Below are 25,770 nucleotides of genomic sequence, written 5' to 3' on the forward strand. Positions count from 1 at the left end.
GGGCGGTCCACCGGGAGGATTCCCCCCCCCCCCCCCCCCCCGGTGTTATTCATGTGTTATTGTGCCCTGGGAATATTCCTGGTGTTATAATACATAATAACACATCAATAACTCATGAATAACACATGAATAACACGGGGGAGAATATTCCCCCGTGTTACTGCGCCGTTTTTTCTCTGTCGGGAATAATCCCCGTGTTATTCATGTGTTATTGTGTCCTGAGAATATTCTTGGTGTTATAATAACACAATAACACATCAATAACACATGAATAACACGCAATAACACATGAATAACACATGGGGGAATATTCCCCGTGTTACTGCGCCGTTTCCCTGTCGTCGTGGCGTGATTTCATTGGCTACGCACATTATTTTTACGTGAGTAGTATTGATGTAATATTTTTTCCTCCTAAATATAGCCACTTAGATGTGGCTTGTTAAGATAGCCATAAGGCTTTACATTGCACGAGCTCATACAATTTCTTATTGTTTTATTGAAGACTAATATTTAATCTAAGATAAATAGGATTAATTGAAATGAGCCATTCAATGTGCTCCTAAACTTTGGAAGGTTCGTTAATAACATTAGAGAGACAAAAGTCAAAGTTCCACCTCGAGGCTTTTAGCTTCAATTTATGATTTTTGAACTTATGAAGTAAGAAGAAGAGAGAGTATTAGTTACGAGGATAGCACAAAAACAACCCTTAATGTTAGGGTTGTAAAAAAAAACCTCACATTCTTGAATAACTCATATTCATTTCAATTCTTAAGCAAATGTCCGAATATGAACAATTATTTTGAGCTCGATAAATAAACAAGCCGAGCATAAACAAACATTCCTTTAGTTGTGTTCGAGTTGCTTTTCTTCGAATTAGTCAAATAATTAAATAAAAAATATTTATTATAATATAGTTATATTAATTTTTGCAATTTATTTAAAAACATTAAAATCTAGTATGTTTTAAATCATTTGAGTTAGATATGAGAGAAACACAAGTCATAAATGAATAAACAATTCAAATGGAGCTGCACATAAACTAAGATCAGAGTGAAAAATTATATTAGTGGTCTTTCCCAACTTTCCCCCAAGTACAAGCGACTGTCTCCGGTCAAATGGCGTCAGCTCCGAGCAGGGTTCTTGTGATCGGAAGCACCGGCTACTTCGGCAAGTTCATGGTAGACGCTAGCATCAGGCTTGGCCATCCCACATTCGCCCTCGTCCGCGAAAGCACACAGGCCTCCGACCCTGAGAAAGCCAAGCTCATTGAATCCTTCAAGTCTCGCGGCGTCAATCTTGTCTTTGTAAGTTTTCCCACACGATTTTTGCAGGAGCTATTTAACTGATTGATCGCGACGCCCGCAGGGGGATGTTTACGATAAGGCGAAACTGGTGGCGACATTGAAGCAGGTGGATATTGTGATCTGCACGCTCAGCCATCGTTCGCCGCATCTTTACGAGGATGAGGTTATGCTTATTTTGGCAATCAAGGAAGCCGGGAATATTAAGGTGTGTGTGTTTTATGTTTTTTATAGCCAATTTAACATCACACGTTGTTGATGGATGATTCGTGGGTTGTAATGAGCCAGCTTGGAGTAGTTTTACATTCCGCCATAAATTTCGAGCTTGTTCTTCATAATTTTTTATTGAGTGGTTTGGCACCTTTTTAGCGGCTAAGATTATGAGATGTGTCAAAATGTTTGGAAATGTGGAAATTAGAATTAAACTTATGAGTCATTAGACGTCATTATGGGAGAGAGTTGATGGAATGTATAATTAGAAAAATTATGTTTGTTGAGAAGTAGAAAATTGCAGTGTTAAAAGTGAGAATTTTATGTTTTAGTTTTGCTTGGAGATTTTGCACACATACAGATAAAAGAGAGGAGCACAATATACATAGACTTTTCTATAAAAAAATCGTAGAAGGAAAAAAATTACAGGCCTGCTTTAGATGAAATGGTTTACCATATAAAAAAATCATAGTGTTATGTTTTTTTCTCAACAATAGAAGATGAAATTACAGAGTAATACGATCAAACTTTGTCTCCTATAATGTAGTATATCTAGAAGTAGCGGGGGATGATAGCGACGATTAGATGATATTAGTCAGGCAACAACATTCATACAAGAATAACTGGAGAAGACAAGTTGGATGATGGCGAATGGATGGAGATCGGGGGGTGATGATCAAGTGACAGTGGCTAAACGACGACGATTGAACATTGCTAGTTGAATGATGGTGATGATCGGCGGAGATTGTCAATGTCAAATGTGAGGTAGAACTCTAGAGTTCGTTAAATATCCGAGTTGTTTACAAACTCAAGTCTTAATTCCCCTCATGTGGAGAACAAAGATTTTTTTTTAGTTTATTTTGCAACATTCTGCAAGTCTTGTTAAAATCTTAAAGGAAAGTTACATACATAACACCCAATGTTAGAAATTCTTGTTTGAACTTTATAAAACAAATTCCAAAAATGCATAATAGCCAACATCTTTTAAATTCATGATTTTTACATATCCATAATAAAGTAACACATACATGTATTCATGATGATAAAATTTGAGCTTGAAGAGATGAAGTTTCTCTCTCTAATCATTTGAAACTTTTTGTACTTAATGCTGGAGGGAAATGTACGGGGTGTGTTAGGAAGAGAGTGGACCCATTCTCTGAATCATGTTCTATTTAACCACCATCTATCAAGGGGTTATTAACTAATAGGATTTATGATAATTTAATAAATTAATTGATTTTTATTATTAAAATCAATGACATAAGTTAGTAACCCTCATTCATTTTAGAGATTACATGAGTTATAAAAATAAATATCATAAGTTATGACATAAGTTATGAGTTAAGAAAATAAATAACTTAAGTTATAAAAAATAAATAAAAAATAAATATCATAAGTTATCATAAGTTGTCAAATAAGTTATGAGTTAAGAAAATAAATAACTTAATTTATCACGACTTAAACAAATATCACAAGTTATCATAAGTTATGAGTTAAGAAAATTAATAACTTAAGTTATCATGAGTTACAAAAATAAATATAATAAGTTATCATAAGTTATGACATAAATTATGAGTTAAGAAAATAAATATCTCGAGTTATCAAAATACATCTCATAAGTTATTAAAATAAATGTGAGTCACAAATAAAAATTTAATATTCTCTCACTTGACTTAATTATAATAGTGCATAACATACTGCACAAAATGTAAGATAAATTCTTTTTTATATTGGTTAAATCATAAATTATTTAATAAACACAAAATTAATATGAATCATGACGGTTGTGCATCAATTTTTCGACATAGTCTCTTCCATGGATATCACAATATCAATTACATGCTTAGCATAATGAGAATTAACATCATGGTCTCATAATGTCTATTAAAAGACAAATTTTGTTGAACATCATACAACATAAAATGTACACTAATGATAAAAATAAGATTTATAAATATCAAAAATAAGAAAAATTGAGCCCAAAGTGTCAAAATACAAAGAGCATAAAACCAATAAAGAGTTCTGGTAATTCTCATTCTCACGATATGTTTGTTAAATGTCTTCGGTGACAACCCTTTTATCAAATAATTTGCAATCATAAGATTGATGCTAATATGCTCAATTGCCACCCTATCTTTCTGAACTTCATCCTTAATGACAGAATATTTTAATTCTATGTGTTTAGCATTTTTGAAATACTTGTCATTTTTTGAAAAGAAGACTGTTGGGGAGTTATCACAATAAATTTTCAGCGGCTTGATAATACTGTTGACAAGTTCAAGTCCTGAAATAAAATTTCGCAGTCATAAATCTTGAATTGTAGCTTCGAAGCAAGCCACAAATTCAGCTTCCATAGTGGAAGCAGCTGTGATAGTTTGCTTCACACTTTTTCATAATATTGCTCCTTCAGCCAAAAAGAACAGATAGCTAAATGTTGATTTTCTGGTATCAACACATCTAACAAAATCTAAATCTGAATATCCTATCACTTCAATATCTTTAGTTCTTCTATAAGTGAACATGTGGTCATTTATTCCTTGTAGATATCTCAAAACTTTCTTTGCAGTTTTTCGATAATCTATTCCTAGATCACTTTGATACCTGCCAAACATCCCGACAATCAAGCTAATGTCTGGTCTGGTACAAGTCTGAGCATACTTTAATCTTTTAACAATAAATGCATAAGGAATTTTTTTCATTCGATTATGTTCCAAATCATATTTTGGACACTACATAAGACTGAATTTATCTCATTTTTTAATTGGAGTAACACTTGCTAAGCACCATTCCATATTGAATTTCTTAAGAACTCTTTTGATATATGTTTTCTGAGACAACCCTAACAATCTTTATGATCTATCATGAAATATTTTAATTTCAATCACATAGGATGTCTCACTCGTATCTTTCATTTCAAAGTTCTTAGAGAGAAAATTTTTAGTTTCATATAATTAGACAAGATCATTAGTAACCAACAAGATGTCATCAACATACAAACTGAGAAATATGATTTTGCTAGCACTAACCTTTAGATATATACACCGATCAACAGTGTTTTATTTAAATCCAAAGAACGTGATGATATCATTGAACTTAAAATACTATTGTCGGGAAGTTTGCTTAAGTCGAAAGAGTTCAGGTTGACTCATGTAGACCTCTTCATCTACATTCTCATTCAGCAAGACAGTTTTCACATCCATTTGGTGTAACTCCAAATCATAATGATCTACTAGTGCCATGATAATTCTAAATGAATGTTTTTTAGAAACCGAATAAAATATTTCTTTATAGTCGATGCCATCTTTCCGAGTGAAACATTTGGCAACAAGTATGACTTTGTATCGTTCAATATGATCATTCGAATCGTGCTTAGTCTTAAAGACTCATTTACACCCGACTGTTTTACAACCTTCAGACAATTCAACGACATCTCAGACTTTGTTGTGATCCATCGATTTCAACTCATCTTTCATTGCATCTAACTATTTAGAAGAATTTGCATTTACTTTTTATGGCATTTCTATGGCTTGTGAAAATGAAACTGGATCTTCATTAACTCCTAAGTCAAATTCAGATTCGTGTAGATAAACCACATAATCATCGAAAATAGCAAACCAATTTTGTCGTTGAGACTTTCTAGGTACTACTTCATATGATTCATCTAATGTAGGTTCATCAGTGACAATTTCATTGTGGGGTATTTGATCATATATTTGTTATTCTTGTAAGTTGTCAAATTGTTCAACAACTATAAGAAGTAAGTTGTCAAATTGTAAGTTGTCAAATTGTTCAACAACTATAAGAATAACAACTTGAGAATAAATTTTGGGTAAAAGAACTTGAACCCTAATTTCTTGGATCTCCACTTTATGTGGTTCCAAACTCATACTAACTTCACAATTCTCAAAAAACTTAGCATTTTCAGCTTCAATAATTCTTGTAGTGTTGTTAGGATAATAAAATCTATATCCTTTAGATTTTTCTAGATAACCAATAAAGAAACCAATGATTGTTCTTGAGTCCAGTTTCTTTTCATGTGGATTATATAACTTTATTTTCGCTGGACAACCCCAAACACGCAGGTGTCTTAAAGTAAGTTTCTTTTCTGTCTACAGTTCAAAAGGAGTTTTTGGAACTGCCTTACTAGGAATCCTGTTTAACAAATATGTAGCGGTCTTTAAAGCATGCATCCACAATGATGAGGGTAAAGAAGAATTACTCATCATACTTCTAACCATTTACATTAGAGTACGGTTTCACATTTTTGCAACACCATTTGTTGTGGTGTTCTTGACATAGTGTATTGAGCACATATGTCATTAGTTTGAAGGAATTTAGCAAATGGACCAGGACATTGTCTAGATTCATCGTAACTTCCATAATATTCACCGCTTCTATCAGATCTGATAATTTTCACTTTTCTGTCAAATTGTCTCTCAACCTCAGTTATATACACCTTTAAAGCATCTATAGTTTGAGATTTTTGATGCAATAAATAGACATACTCACAATATGAAAAATCATCAATAAATGTGATAAAATATTTCTCCACCAAAAGATGAAACATTAAAAGATCCACAAATATCAGTGCGTATAATTTCAAGGAGCTGTGTGCTTCTTGTGACGGTTTTCTTAAGTGTGTGATTAGTGTGTTTTCCCTTAATACAGATCACACAGATCTCAAGATCAGTTAAATCCAATTCATTAAGGATTTCATTCTTTACCAATCTTTCAATTCTTTCTTTGGATATATGACCTAAACTTTTATGCTACAAATAAACTGAACTTTGATTCATAAAATCACGTTCAATACCAATATTATGATGCAAAGTCATTAGAGTCTCAGCGAAAAGATTATCAAGTTTAAGCTTATATAGGTCATCACAAAGAATACTAGAACCTATTAGAACCTATCCTATGAGATGATTGTGTTTAAACAAATAGAAACAACCATTTTAAAATTTAAAAGAGTATCCAATAGAATCAAGTTTAAACAATTAAATTAAATTACGAGAAACAGAAGAAACATAAAATGTTTGAAAAAGGTCTAAATGATGTCCAGTATCTAAAATCAATCAATAGGTTCCAATAGCTTCAATTGGTGCTTTGACTCGATTTCCCATGAAGACAAACTTTTCATTTGGGTTCATGATTTGGGTTGTAAGAAATCCTTGCATCGTATTAAAAACATGAGTGATACAACCAGAATCAATTTATCAGATATTATAAGGAACTTCTGCCAAATTTGATTTGAAACATACAGAGACACAAGACTTACTTTTCTTTCGAACCAGTCTTTGCGCTTCTGACACTTATTTTGATAGTGTCCAGACTTTCTGCAAAAATAACACTTAATTTCTTCATGTTCCTCTTTGTGAATTGGGACAGATGATCATTAATCTTTAGTGGTCTTTGTTTACCTTTTCCATTCTTCTTTCTAGGTTTCGTTAGAGCTCTTCTTTGATGACCTATGAGATTAATAGAGTGATTTGCTCCTTTCTTAAGCATTGTTTTCTCTTGAATGAGCATACATTGTAGTTCATGCACATTCCACTTATCTTTTATACTATTGTAGTTCATGTGAAATGGACCATACTCAGGAGACTAGAAGTTAATGATAAATTGCACAAGAAAATTTTCATTTACTTTCATTCCCAATGTCTTAAGTCTTGTTGTGATATTCATCATTTCAACGACATGCTCATGCATAATACGAGAACCATCAAATTTCATGTTGGTTAACGTACTCAATTGTGTCCCAACAAGAGATTTATCAGCAGATTCAGACTGAGAACAATTCTCAGCAAATTTCATAAATTCCTTAGCACATTTAGTGTTAAAAAAAATATATTTTATGTTGCTTGCTACAGTTATTCGCATAAACATTAAGCTTAATTGTTTGATTTTTCCTAAGCTTTATAGAAAAATATTTGCTCAGCGCTGCTAAAATCAGTAAGAGCAGAGGGTTTCTCAACCGTGAGTGCAAAAATCAAGATCCAGAACATCAAGGTGAAATTGGACTTGCTCATGCCATTCAGAGAAATTAATCCCATTGAAAGATTGAACAGATGCAACTTGCGAATGAAGAGAAACAAGAGTAATTACTGCAAATAAATAAAACATGCTCATACATTAATGTTTCGAACATTAAACTTACATATATGTTCATATAAAATTATATTAAAATGATAATCATAATAATAATAGTGTATTGAAATGTTCTTTAGGTGATATAACAATACACAATAATTAACATAATTGATGCTTGCTTTAAATTTAATATAATTGGTAATTATTTATACTTAAATTAGACATGTCTATTATCTTTGGATATATAAACATATTTTAACTAAGTATATAAATAGACTACAATTATAATAAAAAATTATAAAACAAATGATCAACCTTTGGGCGATCTAGAAATATTTTATAATCAATGAATTTTAATATTTTCGTAATGAAATGTTAAATTATTTCATAACTATCATCACATACTCGCTAGTAATTGAATTTATTTAATTTGACGTCTATTAAACTTATTAATTTGGTCATTTTGGTGACTAACAAATTAAACATAACATCGACATCAAATAAATAATAATTTCAATCTCAACAATTTATTGATCTAATTCAAGATCTAGTTCACAGTGAAAATTTAATACAATTAACATAAATAAAATTATATGAAAAATCATAAATTTAGTAATCAAGTCTTTGATACCACATGTTAGAAATTCATGTTTGAACTTTATAGCACAAATTCCAAAAATTCATAATAGCCAAGATCTTTTAAATTCATGATTTTTACATATCCATAATAAAACAACACAGACCTGTATTCATGATGATAAAATTTGATCTTGAAGAGATGAAGTTTCTCTCTCTAATCTCTTGAAACTTTCTGTACTGTTGGAGGGAAATGTAATTCCAAAAAAAACATAATAGCCAAGATCTTTTAAATTTATGATTTTTACATATCCATAATAAAACAACACATATCTGTATTCATGATGATAAAATTTGATCTTGAAGAGATGGAGTTGCTCTCTCTAATCCCTTGAAACTTTCTGTACTTTCTGTTGGAGGAAAATGCACGGGGTGTGTTAGGAAGAGAGATGACCCATTATCTGAATCATGCTCTATTTAACCACCATCCATTAAGGGTGTTACTAATCAATAGAATTTATGATAATTTAATAAATTAATTGATTTTTATTATTAAAATCAATGACATAAGTTAGTAATCCCTTTTCATTTTAGGGATTACATGAGTTATAAAAATAAATATCATAAGTTATGACATAAGTTATGAGTTAAGAAAATAAATAACTTGTTGTTATGAGTTACAAAAATAAAGATCGTAAGTTATCATAAGTTATGATATAAGTTATGAGTTAAGAAAATAAATAACTTAAATTATCACGAGTTACAAAAATAAATATCATAAATTATGAGTTAAGAAAATTAATAACTTAAATTATCATGAGTTGAGTTACAAAAATAAATAAGTTATCATAAGTTATGACATAAATTATGAGTTAAGAAAATAAATAACTTACTATTAAAATAAATGTGACATAAGCTATTAAAATAAATGTGAGTCACAAATAAAATTCACCCAATTCTTATGGATTCATCAACCTCATAACTAAACTTTTATTTTTACACACATAGCACTTTACTTATGGATGAAAAGATGGATTTGACTGTTAATATGTGATAATGAGTGTTCTTTTTCATATGATATTTATAATTATTAAATTTTAAGTGTAAGATAGGTAAATATGAAAGTCTAAGATGTTATGTATGTAAAAGTCCCAATCGTGAAATACTCTATCAAATGCCTTTGGTTTATTTTTTTTTCTAACTATAAATTCTTTTTTTCAATATTTAAGTGATTTGATAACCTTAAAATTGACTGATTTTGCACTCATGGAATTCCTCAAGTCGATATACTAGATTTGACTTTAAGTATATAAGAGTCATAAATTATTTAACAATTTAAATAATATCTTATAATTTTTAATCATACTTTAAACACTTGATTTAGATTTATTTGGATACTAATCAAATAACTTTTAGTGTTGTTGCCTTCTCACGAAATTCAATTTAATTATAATTTTACTGAAAAGTGAAAGATGGATGTTCTTGAATTTAATTTTGGAAGTTATGGAATTTAATTTAGGAATTTCTTAATTCAAAGATTGTGTCAGCATTGTTGACTAATTAGATGAATTTCTTAATGATGTATCATCATGTTTTTGACTTCAAATTTTGGGATGCTTGAAAATATATTTGAAGTTCTGAAAAGATTTGTAAGAAAAATTATGAATTTTAAAAAATTATAGGGACAGTTACGTACTTATCACAAAATTCTTATATATTTACATATGTAAAACTTAAACTTTTCATATTTATGTACATACCACTCAAATATTTAATTTCACATACAAATAATATTATTACTAACTTTTAAGAAGTGAAATTTGCCTTTTCATGCATATTTTTATGACATCAAAGTATTATAAATGTAATGATGAAAACTTTAGGTAAGAATTATGTGGCATGTATGTAAATTTCGCAAAAATTATGAAGTGTTTTCATTCATGGATATCAACTTGGATTTCTCCTAAGGCTGGTGATTTATATTAAATCTCTTTAATTTTAGTCATTATTAAAATTGATGCATTGTTCAGAGCAAAATAATATTAAATTTACTCCAAATTTTAAATTTGCTTCAAATTAACTATAGAGTTTTTGTCAGGCTCTGAAAGTATCAAATTTAAGTTTGAACATTTGAAAAATAATGTATAAACATGTTTGGAGCTGAATAGGCTAAGCTGTCAGCCATTTTTTACCATGTGCACATTCACACATGCCTGCACATGGGCATAGTCTATATAATCAATTTTTTGTTATCAATAAAGATATAAAAATTTATTATATTTTTAAGCAATAATTTTTAATAGTTTAAAAATTATGAAATTTTCAAAATTTTGCAAAATTTAATAAATTCTTATTCTTTCAAGCAAAGATATTATTCATGGGTGTGGGGAAACTTTACATAGTCTTCATTTTTCTTTATAAGCTCTATTTCTTTTATTTAAATAAAGTTAAACATTTTCCTTTGTAGGGGGATTGTGTTTTCTCTTACCTGATTTAGTATGTCTGTTCTAAGAATACTGAATTCTTCTTTATAGGTAGGGTTGTGGGCGATTTTTAAAATTTACACATTTTTTTCATTAGATTTGTGATTTAATTCTAGAAAAAAATTGATTGATCTCCACTATTTTTTTTAAGTTTAATGATATTCATAATGCTAAGATATTGACAAGGTAAATTCCTTTGAAAAATGGCAATAATTTTATTCAGCAGCCTATTTTGCTCTATTTCAGATGCTTTTCTTGTTTGCTTCTATATTTATTCTTGGAATTTTAATTTGATTGTTTTACTAGATGATCTTGTGTATTTGTATATTTTCTCCCAAAAAAAAAAAAAAAAATCTTTGTGATAATTTTTATTTTTGAATTTTCTCATGTTAAAATCGTGATATTTTTGCCTCTGATAAATGTTTGCACTCAAATTGCTTATAAAAAAAATAATCTAAAATTTTTGGTGAACATAGATAATTCCTTGCCTACATTCACAAATTTTGTTCTAATAAAAGTTCTAATGTTTGTTAAGATAGAAAATTCATGAAAAACTTTTTTTGTTGTTGCTATTTTTAATGATTTATTATGGATTTCGTATTTATGAAAATCAATTGAAATTTTTTGTACAATTTCATTGGCATTTAGGTGCCTCACAAAAATAATTGAAATTTTTTTGACGTATTTTCTTAAATTATAAGTGATTGCTGGTTAGTGATCCCTTCCCTGCATTGTCATCGTAGGCAAAAAAGTTAAATGTCAACAAATGAATTTTCTAGCATATTTAATGTTATTTGAAAGGTAATCTAATGGTGTTTGTTTTTTCATAATCTTTTTTATACTGTCTTTTAAATTTTTTGTTTAATTTTATATGGATGCATATGTATATTTCAAGCACCGTGAAAAAATAGAGTTTGATACTCACCTTGGTATGGTCATTAGGCACAACATTAGTGATGTCAAATAACTGCACTAACCTTGATGTCATTTTAATTACTCAACATGTATTATAGTTGAGGCAAGAATTACATGCTTGAAAATACGACAAACCTCAAAGGGGAGGAATATCCCGTTTGAAGCTAAAGCGCGACATTAAAGGTTAGGAGATTGCAGAAGTACTCAAATAAGTTAAGTGATGATGATGACGAGCATGTTGAAACTATATAAATTCAATAATTTGATGTGTGGTTGTGATATAATATTTCTTCTTTGAGCTTGTTTTTAAATGTCTGTTTAATTTGATTGATTTTTACAGGGTGTAAGATTTTCCAACCTCTGATCTTTAAGGAGCAGTTGTATCCAAAACCATGCCTCAATCCTTTTTGCATCGTTTATATTGTTGCATCTTTGACTTCTGTTTCAACTTTATTTGTGTCGAGCTATTGGATCTAAGGTCCACTTCACAACCTCATTTGCACTGTGATCATCTTCTTCATTACATGCATCTTACTCTCACTTGTGCTGCAACATTTTCCTTGAAGATTGCATGCACCTTGTTTGTGATCACATCCTGAGATGTGTCACATTTTTTTTTACACGACAACCATGTTCTTCAAAGCATATATCCCTACCCCACTTGTGTTGCAGCCATTTTTATTTCTAGACTTGTGCTACAACCTTGCCAGTATCGTATCCATATCCTCTGTGATTTATGCGGCAACTCTTCTTGCATTATAGACATCACTACTAACAAACCTTTGATATTACTTCGTTTGCTCTGTAACCACCTTTTTTTAGACTCTGTTACAACTTAACGTGTGATATAACTGGCTCTTTTTAGATCTGCATCACAACCTCACTTACATCATTATCATTACCACTTTCTAAATTGCACCAGGGCCTGGCTTGCATTATTAGTGTATCTTTGTAAAACTCTGTAGCTATCACTTTCTGGACTTGAGCAGTAACCTCGCATACACCGCTATTATCTTGTTCAAGAACTATGCTCCACGTCACTTGTCGCAATAATCTTCTTGCAAACCTATGCCACTACCTAACATGCATTTTAGTTGTCTCCTCCAATCAAAGGCAAAGGACACAGCACGCGCAATCAAGGATTTGTAGGCAAGAATAATTCAGAGCATGATTTCTTAAAAAGGTGATAGACCTGAGACGAGGTAACATAGAATCCTATTAAAAGAATCTCTCCCCCTAGAATTCTACTCTAACATGAGCAGATAATAATAAAGAATGATATGTCTCAAGAATATATTTGTGTTTTCCATCAACAACATCATTTTGTTTAGGTGTGTCTCTATAGAAGTGCGATGTATTATTCTATCAAAAGAAAGTAAATCATGAAATTATTAAAAGTGTGCTCCTAGGTCACATCTAAAATATTTTATGACAGGTTGAATCTTGTGCTTTAAGAAATACTTGAAGTGTCTTATGACTATTAAAAAACGAAGTTGATGCTTCATAACACAAACTCAACAATAATGAGTATAATCTGTAGAAGTAGAAATTCCAGCTGCTGTATCGATTTCCTGAAGTTCTGTGCTCTATCAGCTCCAAGGTCTATCCTGCAAGCTCAAACTGGAATAAGAAAAGAAAAAGAGAAGTGTGGAAAAAGAAAATTTCCTTTGATTCTTCTTGCCCGCCAAGCTTACAATGTAAGGAACAAATATAGGCAGATATTACATAAAGAAATCATAACTAACTGTCAGAAGTTGTTACAATTATGGGACAGGTGAATGAATCTGATTTGCAGCAGAAATTGTAATTGCTGTACCCCCATAAATCATCATAACCGGGCACAAGAATGATAATGCTGTATTGATCTTATTACTGCCCCTCAAATTGAGGATCCTTAGGGATAGTCAATTTGCTTTGAACAGCATGAAATTACGGTGTTGAGAGACTTTTGGTAAAAATATCAGCAAGCTGTTCCTTTGTAGTGATATGATGAACAATAATCTGCTTTGAATTAATACAATCACGAATAAAATGGAAATTTACCTCAATGTGTTTAGTTCAAGCATGGAAAACGGGATTATTACCAGAGCAATAGAGGAGATATTATCATACCATAATGTAGTTGGTGAGTCAATAGATAAACCAAACTCAACAGTAAGTCTTTGAAGCCATATTAGATCGGTGACAGCTGTGGCCAAAGCTCTGCACTCTACTTCAGTAGAAGAACGAGCCATAGTGGATTGTTTCTTTACGGTCCATGATATTGGAGTGGATCCTAGAAATGTGCAACAGTCCGTCGTGGAATTTCTATCGAAGGAATCACCAGCCCAATTAGAGTTAGAATATGCTTGAAGTTGTAATTTGTCACAATAGATTGGAAAACCATATTGAAGAGTTTCTTACTATATCTGAGGACACGTTTGAGTTGTTTATGAAGATTTGTTGGATCATGCATACCTTGGCATAAAATATTAACGCAAAGGAGATGTCCGGCCTTGTGATTGTGAGGTATTAAAGTGATCCAATCAAGTGCCGATAAAGAGTAGAGGATATGTTTAAAATGGAGGTTGTTGTAGATGAAGTTTTGGAAGTAGTGGGATTTTGAAGAGGTTTGCAGTCCTTCATACCAGCTCGATTTAGTATTTCCTAGGCATAATTGGATTGATTTAGATGAAGTCCATAATTTGTGGTAATAGATTGGCTGTCTAGAAAAAAAGATAGGTGCCCCAATGTCCTCATATTGAACCTATAATGAAGGTTGGATATCTATTTGGAGATTGTCGAAGTGTTATTGCAAGTGAGAAGAATGTCGTCGATATAAATGAGAAAATACAGTGTAATGTCGTGAGATTGTACATAAGTAACGATGGATCCACTTGGCTCTGAGAAAAACCATATAGTTTAAGATGATAAAGAAGAGTTGCAAACCATTATCTTGGGGATTGTTTAGACTATAAATGGATTTTTGTAACAAGAAAACGTAGTTTCAATATTGCGGATCAATGAAAACCCATGGATTGATGCATGTAAACCTTTTCTTTTAGAGCCATGAATGAAGGCATTTGAAATGTCCATTTGAGTGATCGGCCAATTGTGATGTATAGCCACCATAAGAAGAGCTCGAATGGTTGACATCCTTGCCACAACATTGAAAGTCTCAACATAATCGATACCGAATTCTTGATTGTTACCTTGGGCCACAAGTCGAGCTTTATGATGAACAATATTACCTGTCGAATCATATTTAGTACGATATATCCATTTACAGCCAAGAACCGTTTGGTTAGTAGGTGGAGGCACTAATATCCAAGAGCCTTTGTGTTTGTAAAGCTTGGAATTCTTGAGACATAGCAATTCTCCATTTATGGTATTTGATGTCAAGGGTATAGCATTTAAGATCTGAATTTGTGATGATATTATGCTGTAAATCAAATATTTGCGTTGGTTTAAGATTCCTGTTTTTGGAATGAGTGACCATGGGATGAGAAGGGGTGGACAAAATTGGTAGATTGGATATTTCAGTTGTTGAGAAGAGTGGAGCTGGAGATTTAGGAGTTGTGGTGGAAACAGTTGAATGATTTGAATTTGAAACATAAATATGTGAGTGAAAGAAGATGTTGAATATATGAAAAAAGGACTGAGAAGTAGAGGATGGAGCGGTGGACTTTGCGATCATGTAGTTTTGGGAGAATTTACGAAGGTATGGAATGGAAAGATGTTCTTGTAGAATACAACATGACGAGATATTGTGATTTTGCCTGTGGTAGGATTATAACACTTTAGCCTTTGTATTTTGTGGAATAACCAACGAAAATACATGGAGTGGAACGAGACATCAACTTGTTTGAGGATTGAGGTTGCAACCATGGATAATATTGACATCCAAAGGTTCAAATAAACATATAATTTGGATGTTTGTTGTGTAAGAGATAATAAGAAGTATTTCTAGTGTTATGAGATGGAGACAAGTAATTAGATAGACAGCGGTAAGAAGGGCGTTTACCCAAAAAATTGGAGGTATGTTTGTGTCAAGGAATAAAGTACGCATTTTTTCCAAACTATGTTGGTTTTTACATTCCGCAAGGCCGTTTTACTCCGGTGTATACATACACGAATATTGATGGATAATACCGTATTGAGAAGAAATATTTTGAAAGGTAGTGTTGCAATATTCACCTCCCTCATCGGAGCGTAAGATTTTTATGTGGGTGTTAAGTTGCTTTTCAGCAATTGTTTTAAACTTAAGAAAACCAGAGAGTACATTAGATTTATTTTTCATAGGATAAATCTAACAAAAATGAGACATATCATCAATGAACGAAACATAGTATTCAAATCCTTGATTTGAATCAACGGGGGACGGGCCCCATACATCAATATGTATAAACTCTAAAATAGTAGAACAACGATTAGTGGATAAAAGAAAAGATAAACGGTGACTCTTTGCTCCTAAACATGAATTACATGAAGAACTAACAAAAGATTTTTGAACTTTAGAAAGAAACAAAACAAGTTGAAGGAGAGTCGTTTGTGAAGGATGTCCGAGACGACGATGCCAGTTGATGGATGAGGAAGTGGCAGCAATCATGGAACAATGACTTTGAGATGGCAAGATGATGGGGTAGAGGCTCTTACTGTTGCGGCCTTGGAGTATCATAGAGTTGGTTGTCATATCCTTGAACCATTAGAGCATCAAATGAGACAGCACAATGATTGTCAAGAGTTAATTGATGACCTGAAATCAAATTATGAGATAATTTTGGAACATGATAGATTTGAGAAAGTCGAAGCTTACAAGTTGGAATTGGTAAAAGCTCTTTACCAGTGTTACTTATGGGAACTGCTTGACCATTTCCAAGCAAAACCTGATCAAATACATATTATGGTTGAATGTTGGATATTTGAGCATAATCTGAAGTTAGGTGTGTTGTAGCTCCAGAGTCAAGTAACCGGTCTGCGTTTTGTTGTGTAGATCCACTAAGGAGTGCCTAAGGTGATTGAGTAGGAGAAACATATTGAAAATTACCTCGATGCCAACAATTGGCTGCCAAGTGTCTGAATTTCCCACAGATTTGGCATTTGATAGCAGCCTTTGGAGTTACCAGTGTTACTTATGGGAACCGCTTGATCATTTCCAAGCAAAACCTGATCAAATACATACTATGGCTAAATGTTGGATATTTGAGCAGAATCTGAAGTTAGGTGTGTTGTAGCTCCAGAGTCAAGTAACCCGTCTGCGTTTTGTTGTGTAGATCCACTAAATAGTGCCTGAGGTGATTGAGTAAGAGAAACATATTGAAAATTACCTCGATGCCAACAATGGGCTGCCGAGTGTCTGAATTTCCCACAGATTTGGCATTTGATAGCAGCCTTTGGAGTTGTTCAACCTCCTCTTCCTTCGATTTGGATGATTGCGACCTCTGCTAAGAGTTGAATGTGACCCGCGACCTCTGGGTCTGCCTCGAATCATATTCAAAGCAAGTGTGGGATTTAGAGTCTTGAGCCGCTCTAGCAGCTTCATTAGCGAGGTTTGTCTCATCATTACATAGCAAGATATACAAATCATCAAGACTTATTGGTTGGAGACTTGATCTTATGGCTGTTTTGAATACAACATAGCTTGGAGACAAACCATTTATTGTATATAAAACATGATAGATTTCAGGATTAAGTGGAGTTTCAGAAGCAGCTATAAGATCTACTTTAGCTTTGATTTGAGAAAGATATTCAATCATAGATTGATTTCCCATGGAAAATGGCAAAGCTCATTCTTGAGCTGAGGAGACGAGCTCTATTTGTTGATTGTAAGCGTCATTTAAGGGTCTGTTTGGGGCAGCTGCAGCAGCGCTATCCTAAGAAGCTGCTGCGGGGAAGCTAACTGTCTGTTTGTTGCAGCTGTGTGAAAATAGCTTTGGTACAGTTGTTTCTGAAAAAATGACCATTCTGCCCCTGTTTAGTAAAGTTGTTTAAAGCAGAACTATGACAATCATATATTTGATACTTCAGAAGCAGAAATTTATTTCAAAACATCACAAAAATTCAGATACACAACTAACAGTGAGTACCGAAAGTACTAAAGAATAAGAAAAATAAATCAGATTGCTTAAAAAAAAATCCTCATGCGGAGATCAACAGAACCAAGCCAACCAATCCATGAACGAATTTTTTTTCTTTCGCACAGCTAACTAAACAAAAAATCAAGCCACCAAAAACATGTACCATTCACATCGAATCCCTACATCCAATCCATACGAGACATTCACATATACTCTTGTGAAAGAGCTATTCACATTCGCACAGAGGAGGAAGGCGACGAACCAAACTAAAAATAAAAAATCAAGACATTCACATATGTTCTAGTAACAGAGGAGGAAGATGACGAACCAGCAAGTGTGAGATGTGTCGGAGAAGAGAAAGGAGGGGAGGGAGGGGGAAGATCACACCTTTTTTGTGCAAGAGCCGAAGGAGGTAGGAGGGGATTATGGCAGGATCGAAACGCCGACCCAAACGAGGCCTAAGTGTACTTCAATTTTCAGCACATAAATCATGATTTAAAATATAAGGTAAGATCTGTTGAGAAATAACTGAATATAATACTGATGCTAAATTTTGATGTATTAGGATCCATAGGCTGTATTGAGGATTTGGAGTGTTGGATGATTGGTGGGTTGGAATATATGCTGGAGGAGTGGAACCAACCAAATAGCCCTTAAATCCATTGGCTCTAAACAACTTAGCCACTTGAGAAAATTATCCGAATTAAGCTGAGTATGGATAACATTCTTAATATTGGACATTAAGAATTTTAGCTGAGATGGAATCACACAGCCGATTCCATTAGATTTGTCGTTTGAAAGGATGCAGAAAAATTTGAGAGAGTTTGCGTGGTTGACATTTTTATCAGCCGTGAAAGGGAAGATGGAAACAAGATGTCAAAATTCTTACAGGAAATAAAATAAATGGTGCTGTAGAGCAAAAAGCTCTGATACCATGTAGAAGTAGAAATTCCAGCTGCTGTACCGATTTCCTGAAGCTCTGTGCTCTTTCAGCACCAAGGTCTATACTGTAAGCTCAATGTGGAATAGGAAAAGAAACAGAGAAGTGTGGAAACAGAAAATTTCCTTTGATTCTTCTTGCTCGCCAAGGTTACAATGTAAGGAATATATATAGGCAGATATTACATAAAGAGATCTTAACTAACTGTCAGAAGTTGTTACAATTTTGGGACAGTGGATGGATCTGATTTGCAGCAGAAATTGTAGGGGTTTTACCCCCATAAATCATCATAACCGGGCACAGGAATGATAATGCTGTATTGATCTTATTATAATCATCAATAAATTAGATTATTTTGAGAGGCTCCTTTTATGAAAATTTGAGAAGGCCCTTATACATTAGAATAAATTCAATCAAATGGTACGAGAAAAGAGAAAATCATTTTATTGAAAGGTAATACAGAAATTTTTGTCAATTTGTAGCCACAATAGTTAGAAATATTATATTCTTACAATCTTCCTAATGCTCTCATAGAAACTAAGTATTTTAAACGAGCAGACAAAATCTGACCCAAACAGCAATGCCATAAATAAAAATTAGATGATGAAGGATTCAAATGAAAGGAAGATAAATTAACTTTTACTGTTACTAACTTATTATCCATTTGACAAATATGATCCTCTGTACCTATTGCTTGTCCTAATAAGCCTCAGGGAGCATGAATCCTGAACATCAAGTGACTGAAAATGAGATCGTGTAGATAAAATCATACAATTGCTCAATGAAAACAGGATTTAATATATGATGAATATATATGGTATGTATTAGGAAATGATAATTTATATGTAAATAAAATCAACACCTACCATCAACAGTCATGACTAATATAGGAGTTATGGGCGTCAAAAAAATTAATGATGAAGAGTTATGAGACATGATGAGAGAAAATAACCTAAAGAGCTTGGGGTTGACAAACCTGCACGGACATGAAGCAAATATGTGTGGCAAGGAACTTTTTAAACTGATCAATAAGAAAATCTATGGGGGAACTTACAAATGCAACTTCTACAACATTAAGCTGTCGAGGCTTAGGCTTATAAGAGTTATAGATCCCAAAGTTCTTTAGTCGTTTCATTACCTGATGTTAGTTTATGTTTAAATAAAACTTTTATCCATGTTATAATCTTTGAATTTTATGCCTCCAAACCATCTAAAATTCTCTTCAAATTTTTTTTCGTTCGAATCATTGGTTTGTAGTAAAGTTTTGTAAGTATAGCCTATCACCTTTTCTCATTCAAGGATTTTTTCATCACATAATTTTAGAATGAATATATCCATATATGTATGTATGTATGTATATATTACTAATCTCATAGCAGTAGATTGCATTGAATCACTTTAACCACTAGTCATGACAAGTAAAATAAGAAAAAATCTAAATGCGATAAAACACGAGATGCAAATGTCAAAATCGAGCAATCTCATTGCAGTAGATTGCAATGAATCACCCTAATCCTAGCCATGACTAGTAAAATAACAAAAAACTCAATTCGACAAAACACGAGATGCAAATGCTAAAATCGAGAGCAATCTCATAGCAGTAGATTGCACTAGTAAAATAACAAAAAACTCAGTCTACAAAACACAAGATGCAAATGCTAATATCGAGCAATCTCATAGCACTAGATTGCAATGAATCACCTTAATCACTAGTCATGACAACTAAAATAGTAAAAACTCAATCTGATAAAGCACGAGATGCAAATGCCAAAATCAAACAAAAAACAAAATAAAAAAGGGAAAAATACTTACAAAGTTGTTTGAGGAATCTTCTTAGAACAATACTATTAGAAGTATTAGCTTTATTTGCTTTCTTTATTTAGCTTCATTTTTTTCTTTATTTTTCTACGTTTCCATATTTATATATTCCATATTTTTGTTTTGAATTTAAATCTTTCTTTTTATGTGGGTCTTGTAATTTGTATTTATACACCTTTTTTCTATCAATGAATTATGTTGCTCTATTCTCTAAAGTTCATATGGTATCAGAGTTGTGGTTTTAACCCTAGCAGCCATCAATTTTTTTTCAAGCCGGTCAGATCTCCCTCTAGCCTGTCGGATCTCCTTCCAGCTGGCCTGATCAATTTCTTGCTGTTCTTCCTACAGTTCTTCCTAGTTGGGTTCCCGCTGCTGCTTCCGCATATATTCCCAAGCATTTTTTCTTCCCGCAAGACTTCCTAGTCGGTTTATGTCCGCTCGCTCTTTCCACGATTCTTCTCAGCCGACATTTCTGCTTGTTGTTCTTGCCAGTCGACATTTGCAACAGCTAATCCTTCCAGCCAAAACCAACTATACTGCAGTGAGATCTTTCTAGCAGGTGCTTCCAGCGGGCGGCCCAATTTCCTTCCTGCAGCTGAAACCCTCCTATGTCTCGCAACCCAACATCACCTTTAGCTCAATAGAAATCACAGCGGACTCCTCAACTACTGAACCTCTTTCCGACAATGTACTTAAGTTCATCGGAGGATCGACGCCAATCTCAATCCCTCCACAAACCGAATGACCAAAATACCAAATGAACTTCTTAATCACCACCCATAAACTTATTGACTCTAGCTTTCTCTAATGATCGTTTCATTATTTGTTAAATGACACGTGAAATTTGGCTATTTCATCGGTATGATTCTTGAACCTCCGAAGATTGGCCTAAGATATGTAACATGGGAAGCAGAGAATTCCTTGGTCATGTCGTGGGAAAATTATTGTGTTCGGAGACCTGACGCAAATTTGCGTCCGGACACCAATAAAATAACGACCCGTGTAAATACGGGTCCCACTGATAAAAAAACAAAAATAAGCATTTTTTAAACGTGCGACCCGCCCTGAACCTGCCCAGAGCTTCGAAAGTGTGCAGTTTGACATTTTTTAATCTTGCCAAGTTCTTCGAAAAATACATAAATATTATAATACATTTTCATAAAATTCAATATGATAAATTATGATTAATTAAAATAATTTAAATAACAAAATCATCATATTTTAAAATATTAAATCCTATAAATTATAATATATAACAAATTATTAATAATAATATATTACCATTAATTTGTTACTTATACAAATAAATATATTACATACATGCTACCCAATGTTTTTAACCTGACCCAACCAGAACAAGCCCGATGTTTCGAAGAACATGTTATTTATGGCAGCTGTGTTATTTTGGTATTTTTCAAGATTTATGCTACAACCCACTTATTTCATCGACATCACTGCTTATTAACTTTCGGTGTTACTTCACTCATACCAGAATTGTTTTGTTCTAAACTTTTGTCAAAACTTTAATTATTAAAGTTGGAACTGTGCTTGCATCATTTTCATTATCGCTTTCTGAATTGCACCACGACCTTGCTTGCATCATTAGTGTATTCTTATATAACATTGTTGTAGCTATGTCCTTCTAGACTTGCACGGTAGTCTTGCTTGCCCCACTATTGTCTCCTTCAAGAACTATGGCTCCACATCACTTTTTTTGCGCTCATCTTCTTGCTGATCTATGCCACTACCTTATGTTGTAGCTTTCTCCTCTAAAGCCTACCTTCAACCCTAATTGCGTCGTGGTCAGTTTTGTATCTAGAACTACATTCTAATCTTATCAACATCACAGTTGGGTCTAGCGAAGCTTTACGTAATTTTTCCTTACTTAGGCTTGCATCATGGTTGGCTTCATCTAGGATATGACAGTAGCCAACTTCGTCCATGCAAAAGCACTTGCTGTTACATAGATAGTAAACATGAGCAACATGCATGAGGACCTATTTTGGTGCCTTTGACTGTTTTTTTCAGTTATGAAGATTCATCTCGAGTAAAACCCTCCAATTATTTAAGGTGAATTGTCCTTGTACTAATTTTCTTATAAATATTGGATATTCCATGGTTATGGTGGACCCTATGATTTTATCTCTTTCAAGTGTTTTTCCCATTAAAAACAATCTTATGTATGTAATATTTCATAAATAGAAAAGCGAAGGCAATCATGATCAATCCTTGCTCCGACTTAATTCCCTTCACACAATAGAACCCAACCTTTACAAGTTGTAGTAGGTTCTTTCATTCTGTGTGGTTATGTCAATGTTTCGGCGGTGGAATATATCAGTAGAGTTGTTATATTCTTAACCTCTACAGTTTACCTGCAGAGATACATCCCATCTGAGTTTGGTTTTGATGTTGAGCGTCTTGATATAATGGAGCCAGCCAAAAGCCTCCTTGGGGTTAAGGCTAGAGTCAGGCAGCGTATTAGAGAGGAAGGTGTCCCCTATACTATTGTCTGTGGTGCACTTGCTGCTAACTGGTATTTCTTGCCAAGAATAGGCCAAGCCGGAGTCTCAGGTCCACCTACTGACAAAGTCTACATAGTGGGGGATGGCAATACCAAAGGTAGCAGCAACATATTACAGAACCGTCAATTTTGTTTTCAAATTTAGGTTTTAATGTCAATCTTCTGAACCATTAACTTCTGGATTCCTTTGATAAGTTTCATTGGTTGGAGAAGAGGACACTGCGACGTACACGATCAAAGCTGCTGATGATCCAAGAACTCTGAACAAGATCATGTATTTGAGGCCTCCGGGCTGTGTCATAACTCACAATGAGATGGTTGATCTTTGGGAGAAGAAGACTGGCAAGAAATTTGAGCGGATCTATATCCCTGAACCAGAGGTCATTAAGAAAATCGAAGGTAAAGCTATGACTCAGACATTAATTAAACTTCTTTTTATGTGTTTCTCTTTAGGCATCAAAATTCTTGTGCATTGTCCGCAATGCTGCAAATCAAACTGTAGTTCTTTTAACAATATTTTGGTTATATTCTCACATTCCTTTTGATATAAACCATCCTTTTTTTTTTGTTTCTGTGAGCTGATGCAGAAGGTCCTCCTGATGTGAGAGGTAGTTACATGATTGCCCATGCTGGGTTTTTGAAGGGACAGACTATGATAGATATTGATACGTCATTTGGAGTGGAGGCTTCTGAGCTTTACCCTGAGGTCAAGTACGCCTCCATTGATGAGCTTCTTGATCGCTCTCTGTAGAGTTTTAGAGGTAAGTACTTCAATATATAAGCATTTGAATTCCTCAATGTGGCAAAATGTGCTTTAGCCTGCATGCTTGTATCACGATGGACTTGTTTGGCCTTTAGTATACGTTATCTTTGACTAAAATCTGGGAAACTCAACTAAAGACAAATGTTTGCCAGATTTTATGTTTAGGTGAGTGTCTATTTGGGGTTGTTGCAGTTGTTGTAAAAGTAGTTTGGCTCCGAAAATTCTGACCACTCCCAGGACTCTTTGTGCATTTATTTATTTTTTTGTTTTTGCATTGAGACAACTTTGAAGGGTCAAATATTCAAAAGGTAGTTTGGATTGTAAATAAAATAGTACCCAACGTTTTCACTCTCATTTTGTGAGGATTTTTTGATATGGGGTTTGAGGTTTTCTATTGTCACAAGCCCCTATGGTTAATTATCCTATCAATAACGGGAGAACTTTTTCGATTAAAGCTAATCATTAAGAATTGAATATTCAACATAAATAGCAGCAGACATATAATATTTTGAATTTCAAAATCTATTACTTGAAGCTTAAAATGAATTTTGGGGGAAATTAAGATGAAACTCAATCAAGATCCTATAGTTCTTTCATTTCAGGTCATCGTGGTTTCTGATCTACATAGTCAAAGGAGGTTGGCGACTCAACTTGAACCATGGGTTGGTCGTTTAAGAGAATCTTGTAGATTTTGGTTGATTGTTTGTCTAAGGGTATAAATTTAAATCAACCTTAACTAACAGAAGACTTTGTGTCAATCAATTGTGCCCTTATAATTCACAATTCATAGATTATAAAGTCATTGGGGAGCATAAAAACTGTGATCATTATCGTAATATAATGATACCATTTGGCGGCAACCACCCGGTCAGAGGGCTGGGGTCATAACCACTACTTTGTTTTGTCATTTGGCTGATAGAAACTCGTGCCACATCATTACTAGCTTGCAATTGTTTTAATTGTGAATATAGAGACTTTTTGTGAGCTGAAGTCAATCAAAATTTCGTCACATTCGACAAACTGTTACTAAGGATGGATAATGTTTGCTTTAAATTTTTAGTGATTGATTTTAACTTGGATGATTTTATTTATTTACTTTAATTCTTTAGGTGATTGGTTTTAATTTGAATGTCTTAATTTTTCCTTTTGATAACATGATTTGGAATTTGATTGTGCTTCCTACGAAAGAGGATTTTATTCATCCAAGTGTTTTGTTAGTTGCTACCCGTCTTTCTTAGGGTGAGCGTCTTTCTCTGGCTCTTATTTTGCTCGCCAAGATATACAGAGTTCTACGGTTCATTTCTACATCTAACTTCTTGAAGATTCGAGATATCACATCATCTAGCTTCTTGAAGATAACATGATTTGGACTTTGATTGTGCTTCATACGAAAGAGGATTTTATTCATCCCAGTGTTTTGTTATTGGCTGCCCGTCTTTCTTAGGGTGAGCATCTTTCTTTGGCTCTTATTGTGCTCGCCAAGATATACAGAGTTATACGGTTCATTTCTATATCTGGCTTCTTGAAGATTAGATATATCACATCATCTAACTTTTTGAAGATAACGTGATCTGGACTTTGATTATGCTTCCTAAGAAAGAGGATTTTATTCATCCAAGTGTTTTGTTAGTTGCTACCCGTCTTTCTTAGGGTGTGTGTCTTTCTCTGGCTTTTATTGTGCTCGCCAAGATATGCAGAGTTCTACAATTTATTTCTACATCTAGCTTCTTGAAGATTCGAGATATCACATTATCTTGGCAGTACCTATATGCATAAATTCATTTTCATATATGTGGAGCTATCTCATGTATAGAGTGTTCGTCTTACTTCACAGAGAGAGGATTTACCACTATTCTTCAGTTATCTCAGGCATCCTCCACATTAGACTGTGAGAGGATACACTTATTTTTCTTTGCACCACACCTTGTGATGGATAAATTTGCTTTCGTTCTTAAGCCAGATTTCAATCTTATTCCAAACTACTTTCTTGAGGTTGAGATGATTGATGACACTGACTCTCATGGCATGCATGCTTTACTCTCCAGAGTACAATTATTATGAGTTATTGAGCTTTTTATCAGTATGTGACCTGGATGG

At 33.3% G+C, this 25,770-nt stretch overlaps 1 protein-coding gene across 1 annotated transcript; it reads left to right on the forward strand.

Moving 5' to 3' along the window:
- Positions 1-1,019: 1,019 nt before the first annotated feature.
- On the forward strand, positions 1,020-24,024 carry LOC110027170 (isoflavone reductase homolog). Its single transcript, XM_020728484.1, has 5 exons — positions 1,020-1,304; positions 1,366-1,509; positions 22,768-23,008; positions 23,106-23,309; positions 23,498-24,024. Exons 1-5 carry the CDS (start codon positions 1,116-1,118, stop codon positions 23,659-23,661), a joined length of 942 nt encoding a protein of 313 aa, XP_020584143.1. The 5' UTR covers positions 1,020-1,115; the 3' UTR covers positions 23,662-24,024.
- The last annotated feature ends 1,746 nt before the right edge of the window (positions 24,025-25,770 follow it).

This window comes from Phalaenopsis equestris, unplaced genomic scaffold (genome assembly GCF_001263595.1).
Source record: "Phalaenopsis equestris unplaced genomic scaffold, ASM126359v1 Scaffold000417, whole genome shotgun sequence".
In the NCBI taxonomy this organism is placed as follows: Eukaryota; Viridiplantae; Streptophyta; class Magnoliopsida; order Asparagales; family Orchidaceae; genus Phalaenopsis; species Phalaenopsis equestris.

Coding starts and splice junctions, on each gene's coding strand:
- LOC110027170 (XM_020728484.1), top strand. CDS start 1,116: ATGGCGTCAGCTCCGAGCAGGGTTCTTGTGATCGGAAGCACCGGCTAC. Junction 1,510..22,767: donor AGGAAGCCGGGAATATTAAG/GTGTGTGTGTTT, acceptor GTTTACCTGCAG/AGATACATCCCATCTGAGTT. Junction 23,009..23,105: donor GGGGGATGGCAATACCAAAG/GTAGCAGCAACA, acceptor TCCTTTGATAAG/TTTCATTGGTTGGAGAAGAG.